At 45.0% G+C, this 9,905-nt stretch overlaps 1 protein-coding gene across 1 annotated transcript; it reads left to right on the top strand.

The window, feature by feature from the left end:
* Positions 1 to 6,158: 6,158 nt before the first annotated feature.
* LOC118842655 (vegetative cell wall protein gp1-like) lies at positions 6,159 to 7,218 on the top strand. The gene is made up of 3 exons (XM_036750060.1): positions 6,159 to 6,474; positions 6,680 to 6,870; positions 6,976 to 7,218. The coding sequence occupies exons 1-3, from the start codon at positions 6,159 to 6,161 to the stop codon at positions 7,216 to 7,218; spliced, it is 750 nt and encodes a 249-aa protein (XP_036605955.1).
* Positions 7,219 to 9,905: the final 2,687 nt, after the last annotated feature.

Raw genomic sequence — 9,905 nt, 5'->3', positions numbered from 1 at the left:
GGACCTGAAATCAAACCAATGCAAATGAGTTTGTTGCTGTAAATGGTGCTGTTCTACCTCCCACTAAAGACAGATATAGGGAAGCTACAGAGGCACTTCCCCTAATCTACCTTTCCCCCCCGAAAGTCTAATCCTACCCATCCTCAGCATTAACCTGAGGGAACATAAGCAAGACACAAAGCTCTTTGCGTTTTAAGTTTCCAATCTTTGCAACAAGCTTCCCCTGATCTCTGCTAAGGACATGGGAGATAAACAAGTTAGACCTACACACCCTCGCAGAAGTCTCATCAAGATGTTATGACGTGGGGCCAGTGACAAGGACATTTCTAAAGAGGGGTATCAACTTTTCTTGTGTCACTGACTCCTCTGGCAATCTGGTGCTATGGACCATTTCCACAGAACGCTGTTTTTAAATGGGTAAAATACATATGATTACAAAAGAAAACAATTACGTTGGAATTCTATTATCAAAAAATATTTTGTAAGAACACCACCAAGTTCACAGGTCCCAGATTAAGAGTTAGGGCACAGGACAACTCCAAAGGTACCAAAGAGCTCGTCAAAAAGGATAAAGTACAAAATAAACTGTTATGCGTGTGGGGGTGGAAACAGAGCCTGCAGAAAGTAAGGAATACAGGATACATGAGATTCCCTTACTACAAAAATCTAAGGGTCTGATCAGTCCATGCAAATGGGGGTTGATGAGAAAAGGCCTTAGAGCCACCAGAGCGGACCCTAGAGCTATAAGCCGAGACCTAATGAGATTCAGCAGAAACTATGACTAAAAACAAGAGTAGTTTAAGAGAAAACAGGTTCTTAGGAAAGCTGACAACTCAAAAGACCTTGCCTTCAACCTGAGACCTCACCTGTCCAGGAACATATTCTCAAAAAAAGGCAACAATTCTACTTGGGTCACCAGGATTCACCACCTTACTCCAGGGGAACTTACTTGCTTAGCTTTGGGATAGCACCATTTCATCCTCTGCTTCTCAATCCAAGCTGTCTGAGAGCAAATGATGGCAAATGTACGTGTGTGTGTGTGTGCCTGTGTTCTTCATAGAAAGAACATACATTGTAGTCAGTCAAAAATATTTATAAATGATGTCAATGTGCCCAACCTGCTATATCCTATGAGGAATGCAAAGGGAAGAAATGACAGGAACCCCACCTTTAGGAAGTTAATAATCCAAATGAAGGAAACAATGTACAGTTGTGTCCAAATTGTCATCACCAATGCCTCCCTCATACCCACCTCAACAAAGAAGCCAAAAAAGCTGACAGCAAGGCCAGCTCTGGTCTAACTGTTCCCTTTACCCTCTTAAGGCCAGGATCCCTGGAACATAAAACAGTCACTACTATATATAAGACCTTACCCTGTATCCTAACACCAGTGCCAAGTAAAAAGAATGATGATTATATAGTCTTAAAAAAGTATTAGAAAACAGCCTCATTAGCATTTCCTCCTTACCCAGGTGGCAGGAATAAAAGGTAGTCACACACAATGGCACACATAGAATATTTCTTTTATTTATTCATTAGTAAAGAAAACAGTTGGAAAGAAAAGCAAAGAAAGCAATCAGACACCAATACTCTTTCCTTGTCCAAAACAATTAACCTCTGTACTTCTTACTTGTAGAAATAGCCAAGTTGTCTTAGCCAACCTTTCTCAGAAGCAGATGGCTCAATCAGACCAACGTAGGAGTCAAAGCCAACCAAGTCATATGGATTAAGTCCAGCCAGGAAGACCCTTAAAAATTATCTAGTCCAACAACTAATTTTAAAGATGAGGAAACTAAAACACAAAGATTGTGGCCTGCTTGCTCAAGGTCACAAAGGTAGAAAAAAGCAGCAGGGAGATTTAAACCAAAGTCTTCTGACTCCAAACATGTGCTCTTTCCACCACATTGCCATCTCTACTCCATGCCCCCCCATGCCACTGGGCCTGATATGGTTACCACAAAGCAGGTCTCCAAATCAGACCAGGTGCTAGTACGTGTACCCGTACACACACACACACACACACACACACCCATTCTTCACCTTGGGATTAACTCTGACAAAGGTGAAGGAAGATGTGGAGATGGGATAAGGGAATGCAGTGAAGGGAAGGACAATTCACCTGAACATATAATCTCAGAGAGAAACAAAGCTTAAAAGGCTCACTAACATAAGCCAATTACAAGAGGCACTTTTAATCATCAACTTTTCCAACACAAGTCCTCTCAAACATTGGGCAGAAAGCAAAATCAGCTCTTTCCTAACAATGCATACCTAACAATACAAGACTCCACACAAATCACAGACCTTCTCCAGGCAATTAAGATTAAGATAGCAAAGTGATAACATCCACCTAATGGGGGGAAAATAGGTGAACAAATACTGACAAATTGTCTAATCATTAATGTGTCTTTCTTCTTCAAAATAAGTCTCTAGCATTACCTACTTATTAGGTTGTGACTATCAAGTAAGATAAAAATCATTACTAGTAATAATCGAGGGAGCATGGCATAGTGTGGATAGAATGTGGAATTTGAAGTCAGCAACATCCAGGTTCAGGTCTAGCTTCTGACAATCCATACTAGCTGTGTGTCCCTGAGCAAAAGTCACTTGACTTATCAATTACTCTGGCAATTCTTTACAAATTACAGATAAGCTGTAGATCTGCATTCATGCAGGGAATTTCAACCAGACACTTCCTTTTGCTAATGAAATTACAGGTACAAAACAAAAATAATTATCTTCATTAACAATTTACTCCAGGAAAATGGGAGGGTGAGAAGACTGATGTTTGAAATAAACCACAGAAGAAAATGAGAATAAAAAGAATGACCACTAACATCCTCTAATGTGAAATCCACATGAGTGTGGGTGTTGGGGTGGTGGTGAGGAGGGCTGGAGTAAGTAGAAGGTTCAGTTACTGCTAAATTCCATTTACAATCAAACCTGAATTTCCTGCCTAAGAAGTACAAGGGGAAAAAACTAATCTCAGTGGTTCTGCCACAGTCCAACCTAATCTGCTCGCTTATTCCAAAACAGGTGCAAACATTGACACAATTTTTTTTCAGACAACCACCCAGCCCTATAGAGAAGTAAACAATAATCTGGACAGCCTAAGGATGTACCCTCCAGGGATAGTCATGGTGATACGACTGACTTTGTACTTTGGGGCAGCAATAATAATCCCGCTACACTGTCACACCTATTGGAAAGTGGGAAGAAGGGAAGCAGAAGTGTCAGGATACGTCAGCTTTATGGCTTCTCAGCAGGTTGAGTCAAGAAAAGAAAACAGGGCAAGGGTAACCTAGATCAGGGCCTCAGTCATTAAGCTGCAGCCCCAAGGTAAGGAAGTCAAAGGGAGGCTAAATGAGAAAGGGGAAGTAAGTACTGTTTGGTGTTTTCTGGACTAAAGAGAAAACTCTGAGTAAAAATATACAATAAAACTAAAAAAAAAATTAACTAGTAAATTATGAATCAATTATTTCCTATTCCATTACTTCCCCATCTGCAGGCATTCCATCATCCTTCTCACATATACTTTAGCTCCATTTTAGTCAACCATTTGAATCTCTCAAGTATTCCTGACTAATGCCTCTGGGCCAAATGGTTCCAACACTAACATATAGCTAGCTATGCTGAAAAAAGCACTGGCTAATGGCCCAAACACAGAGTACGTACCTTATGTTAAATTACACAATGTCAGACTTTTTGATGTATTAGTTGGTTTTACTAAACTGGGTTGGTTTTTTCCCCCTTTTTTAGTTTTTTAATGTAAGAGGTGGTTCTAGCTCTTTCTGTAGTGGCAAAGAACTGGAAACTAAGGAGGTGCCCATCAATTGGAGAATGGCTAAACAAGTTATGGTATATGAATATAATAGAATAATTGTGCTGTAAGAAAAGATGAATGGGACAGTTTCAGAAAATCTGGTAAGACTTGAACAAAATGAACATCACTCTGTGAGCAGAGCCAGAACTTATACAGCAACAACACAGCAAAGATAAAAAAAAAAAAACTGAAAAAGTTAAGACCTCTGGTCAATGTAAATGACCAACTACGATTCCAGAAGGCTTAAAATAAAGCTACCTACTTTGTGACAGAGAGGTGATAGACTTGGTATACAAAGAGACATATTTTTTTGGCATGACCATTACGTGAATTAATTTGACCATGAATACTTGTTACAGGTTTTCAATTTTTTTTAATCTCTATGGGAGAGAAGGAGGTAGAAGGCAAAAAAACCCAAAATTTTAATTTAAAAAATAAATTCATACAAAAAAGTAGTGGTGCTCTGGGAATTAGGAGGGAAGTAATACAGAGGAAAACACATGAGTTGTAAAAAACAAAAATAGTAAAATTTTTTTTAACAAATTTTTTAAAATGTATGTTGAATTACATCAGACTGAGTTCTACCTGTTAGCTTTGCTAAACTGCTTTTTTCCTCCCTCATTTTTTTTATTCTTTGCTATAGGATATGATCCTCTAGATGGGAAAGAAGGGAAAAATATTTGTATATGAAGGTGATATAAAAACAAAGGATAGAAATAAATTAAAAATAAAGATAACCAAAACAATATGTTGAGTTGATTGAAAATAACTAGGGTCAAGACACCTAAAGTAGGTGCTAAGCTGCACCTACCTGATTATCTTCAGCATTTAATTCTTATATAAAATAGACTGTTCTCCCAATGACAGGAAAAAGACATATACAGTATGTGAAAGAAAGAGGTTAATTTTGTTTTAACCAGTCCTGTGATTTCACTAGTACTGGGAATTCCTAGTGAGAAAACTTCCTTTAAAAATACAGAAATGCAACTATTCTATAACTTATAGCCTTAAAAGGTTGCTTGGAGAGAATACAGAAAGGCTAAGTGATTTGCCCAGAGTCCAACATCCAGTTTGTTTCAGAGACATGACTTATACTCAGGTCTTCCAGACTCCAAGACCAGCCCTTTCTTCACAGATGCCTCTTGAACAGTTTATAATTAATCTACACAAATAAGTATAAAGCATAAAAATTAAGGAAGTGTAATGGGAACACCATAAGAAAATAAAAAGAGATCTGTCCCACAAGATTCTAGGGGGAAAAGAACTGAGGACACAAAAAAGAGCTAATTTGAGTTTATTATATTGATGGGAAAGTGAGATGCGTTTTAAAACTTTTTGGAAAAGAATCATAAATATGAATATACAAATACCTCTCTAGAATAAAAAAATAAAGTATCAGATGAAATAACAGATATATAGCACCTCGAAGATTGTTTTATGAATGTTGAGTATTACTATCATTGCAATATTCATGGCTCCAGTAGTCCAGACTTCAATTCTAAAAAAAACTGTTCTTTCCCAAAGGCACAGCAGTAACAAATTCCCAAATAATAGACTCTGTACCCTGGTGGGCTGCTGCTCTGACCAAGGCTGTCCTAAGCTTTGGGTACCTTCCTCTGTCTAGCACCCAGCTCCCAAAACACACTACGGAGGGGGTAAGTAGAAAGAATTCAAGTCAGTATTATGTAGTGAATTTATAAGTAGCAGATTCATAAGTAGCAACCTGCTACTTATAAAGCCTGTGGCCTACAGCAACCTACTTCCTTTCTCTGGGGCTCAGTTTCCTCAACCATAAAATTGTGGGGGGAAGGAGACTAGATAATCTCTAATGACCGCTTTTACTCCTCCTTCCCCCTTTTAAAACACACTGTACCCATTCCCTGGAAAAATACCATGGTGCTTGGGATACATAGCGGAGCCTTAACTAGGCATTCTTGCAGCTAGCAAAAAGTGGGGAAAGGGGGGGGGGGCACTACTCTCTACGGGAAAAACAGAATTCCAAATACTGAAAGGGGGGAGAAGGGAGTACAGAAATTCTGCCCAGCTAGCAGACTGGCAGCTTCCTAAGCTTTGTTGTTTCTACAAATGAAGTGATGAAGTATTCCCACCACTGTCAGGAACCTCTAGATTTCGTTCTCTGGGCCAAAGCTGCAGTCATCCTGACCAGTTGCAACCGTGTAACATAGTATCCCTTTGTCCCAGAGAAACATCTCTGGGGTCCTGACTCAGTGCGGTCTCTAGCTGCCTCACTCACGCCCTGTCCCTGCTGGGTGGGGAACACCTAAATCTGAACCAGCAACCCCACTGTCTTAGCGCAGATCCCAGAGAGCAACAAATGGGCCCTGAGGGGCACCGGAAGGGGAGCAGACCACCCCCCACCCAGAGCAGCTCCAGTAAGAACCAACAACCACGTGGGGAGAAAGGCATCTCCTCAGCCGCCCTCCTCATCAGCACCCCCCCACCCCACCCCCAACCTTCCTCAGCCCCCCCACCGTGCCCTCAGATGCTCAACACCCCCTCCTCCTCAGCCCCCTCCTCCGCAGCATCCTCCACAGCACCCCTCACCCCACTCCCAACGCCCCTCCTCACTCTCCACACCGTGCCTTCAATCCTCCTCAGCACCCACTCCAATTTTCCTCAGCCCCCGCACTGTGCCCTCAGATTCTCCTCAGCCCGCCCCCGTCCCTCCAATCCTCCTCGCCCCCCACCCCGGTCCTCAGATTCTCCTCAACGCCCCCCTCCCCGTCCCTGCAATTCTCAGAATCCCCTCGCTGTGCCCTCAGATTTGTCCCTCCAATCCTCTTCGGCGCCCCCCCCCCCGGCCCTCAGACTCTCCTCCGCCCCCCTTCTCCTCAGTCCCCCGACGGTCCCCGGGCCCTCGGATCCTCCTGGGCGCCCCGGCCCCTCCGATCCTCCTGGGCGCCCTGGCCCGGGCCCCGGCTCTCCGTCTCCTCCGGGACCCCTCGCCTTCCCCGCTGCCTCCTCAGCCCCGGCCCGAGCCCGGCCCGTTACCTCCTCATGGCCCCGCCGGCCGCAGGATGCTCAAGGTGCCGCCGCCGCCACCACCTCCCCTCCTCACGTTGCCGCCGCCCCTCCTTCTTCCTCCCCTACACACCCGCCCCCCCCCCCGCCCCCGGCCGCGCGCTGCGCAGCCACGTGACCTGCCGGGGCCGGCGGGGGGGGAGCGGGGGCGGGGCGGAGCGCGTCGTCGGTCCCCCCACCCCCGGGCGCACTGCGCCGCCGCTCTGGAAGCCCCAACCTGGATCGAGCTGGGGAACCCGATTCCTCCGCGGACGCCGCGCTCGCGGACGCCGCGCTCCCGGACGCTGCACAGTGTTCCCTTCACCCGGGGATTGGACGCTCGTGGGGGCTCCCTAGCCCGTCCGCACGCCTAAAGCTAATCAAAGAAAGCCCCACGTGCCTACTGCGGTGGGGTAAAAATACCTCCCGGTCCTTCTAACAGTGCAATAAACCTTCCCCTGTAGCTGATCGCCACCCGACCCCGCCGCTGCTCGAATTGCCAGCACCCACGGAGTAGTCCCCCCGCCCCCACCGGCCCTCCAAAGACCCTCCGGGAGACACCGTCCGCGTGCCACGATTCCCCGTCAGCTTCAGCGGGAATTAGGGGAGGGGGAGGTGCGTGCTCGCTGGGGAGAGTGACACAATGTAACCCAGGCCACGAATAGCTTGGCCTTCCCGACCCATACAGAGAACTGTAGGGTTTAGACCGGATCCAGACACCTCAACTTGTCCTTGCTGGAACCAAGGCCAGGAGAGAAGTCCCTGAACCGGTTTTAAGTGGCCGAGTCCGGTTTCAAACACAAATACCAGGGCTCTTTTGTACGATACTGTGTTCTCTGACTGGCCCCTGGACTCCACTGCAGACCCCAGACTCCCCTGGGTTAGAGTCTGGGATCATAGCATACCAGGACTAGAAGGAATCCTCCTCGTCATCCTATCCAATCCCTCCAGAGAGATTCATCTAAGTGTAATGAGGTAGGGGTTAAGGGATGGGGTTGACGGCCCGAGATGTCCTTGGAAGGCCAATCTTCCGAGCATACACTGGGGGCTCTGCCTGCAGCCATCCCCCGAAAGTAGGGGGTGGGCGTGGGGGTGAATCTGCTTCTGGAAGTTCTGGAGGTTGTGTAGGGGAGAGTCCTTGTCTGATACCCCACCCGACACCATTCAGATGATATGAAGGTATTCTACGATTGTTTCTTGTCCAGTGTAGTGAAGAACAGCCTTTTAATCGGTTTGTGAACGTGAACTGAGTCTGCGTGCTTAACCTATCTCTTCCTTGGTGAGGGATAAGGCAAAAACTTTAGAAAGCTTCCACGTAGGAAAAGAGAGAGGGGCAACACCTGGGGCATTTGGCCTTGAATGCACGCCTCTCTTGTTTTGCTTGTCTGTGCAGTTGATTCTTTCTTGCTCTTAGGTAAATGAGCATTAGAGAAGGAATAAACAGGATTTGACCTTGTGAGCTTCATAGGTCAGAAAAACCATCAGAGGTGACAGCAACCCAGTCCCTGAAGGAGCTAACCTGTTTGACCCAGGCTAGTAGTGAGTCAGCCCAGAAGCCCAGAGGCTTCAACTCGGCCACCCTGGAAGTGAACTCCTGAAGGTTGTGTAAAGAGGGGAGGGCTGCCCAGTTCCGCAGTGTGCTGATAAGTATTTAATAACCCGCTTGGGGAGAAAGTAAGGAGGTACGCAGATCACTCTTTTCAATTTAATTTGCATGATTAACACTTTATCCACCACATTATTAAGTACAGACAATCAACAAAACAATCAAGCCCTGATGTATATTCGGTATAAAAGCTCACATTGAAAATTTAACTATACACTTTCAAAAGATCCCTTCACACTGGCTCTAGAACACCGGTGGATGTATTTTAGAAGTTTCAGAGGTGTGTGTACTTTGATTCTCAGTATATACTTCCAGTAAACATCTCTTTGTAAAAACTAATTGATGCAAATTTGTTATATGTGTTACTGAGGATATATCAATGGGTTAAATGATAATGTAGTACACATCGCTAGTCACAACACGTGGAGGTTGAAGCCTATAGCATCAGAAGAGTCCCATTCCTTCACCCCCAGGGGTACACCTACAGCCCTGATATGGAGATGTAGTCAGCCTTACTCTGGAGACTCAACCTATTAGTGCACATGTGGATTGGTAGGCGGTGGTGTTCAATCCTGGCCAACCGTTCATAACTCCATTTGTGGTTTTCTTGGCAAAGATACTGGAGTGCTTTGCCATTTCCTTCTCCAGCTCATTTTGCAGATGAGGAAACTGAGGCAAACAAGGATAAGTGATTTGCCCAGGGTCACCCAGCTAGTAAGTACCTGAGGCCAGATTTGAATTTAGGAAGATGAGTCTTCTTGACTTCAGGCATGGTGCTCTATCCAGTGGGTTACCTAGCTACCCTTTGGGTTGGTAGAGTAAATCCTAAATCTATATACATAAGGAAAACCAGCCTTAGGGCAGGAAGCCTTTGTAGGGAATGCACGAGGACAAGCCATGGTGACACAGGGAAGGCTCCTTAGCCTTACCCTATGCTCCTTCCTTCTCCCCAATTCTACACTTCAAATCCCTTCAATATTATTCTCCATTCTCATCTCCTCTCCAAACTCAGAGAAAGAGGTGGTGCTTCCTCTTGTCAGTGCCAGCCCTCTACTTGTGCCCTTGATCTCATCCCCTCCTTACCTAATGCCAACAAATATGCCCCATCTTAAAAAAAAAATACTTCACTTGATCCTGCCATTCCCTCAAGCTATTTTCCTACATTTCTCCTTTTCACAATCAAATTCTTAGAAAAAAATCCTCTACTTCCTCACCTCTCACTCATTCTTTAAATCTTTGCAATCAGGTTTTTTCACACACCTTCCAACTGCCTTTTCCAAGGTCACCCACAATCTCTAATTGTTAAATTGCTGATTCCTAAAGCACCGGCATCCTTCCAGTGACCCACCCCCCTCTCCAAATATCCAATCCAATAAATTCCCAAATCTTGTCATTTCCACCTTTCTGATATCTCTGGACTCCAGTCACTTCTTTCTTGACCTTTCTACAGGGCTA

This window comes from Trichosurus vulpecula, chromosome 3 (assembly GCF_011100635.1).
Source record: "Trichosurus vulpecula isolate mTriVul1 chromosome 3, mTriVul1.pri, whole genome shotgun sequence".
In the NCBI taxonomy this organism is placed as follows: domain Eukaryota; kingdom Metazoa; phylum Chordata; class Mammalia; order Diprotodontia; family Phalangeridae; genus Trichosurus; species Trichosurus vulpecula.
This window is presented reverse-complemented; position numbering and strand designations above follow the sequence as displayed.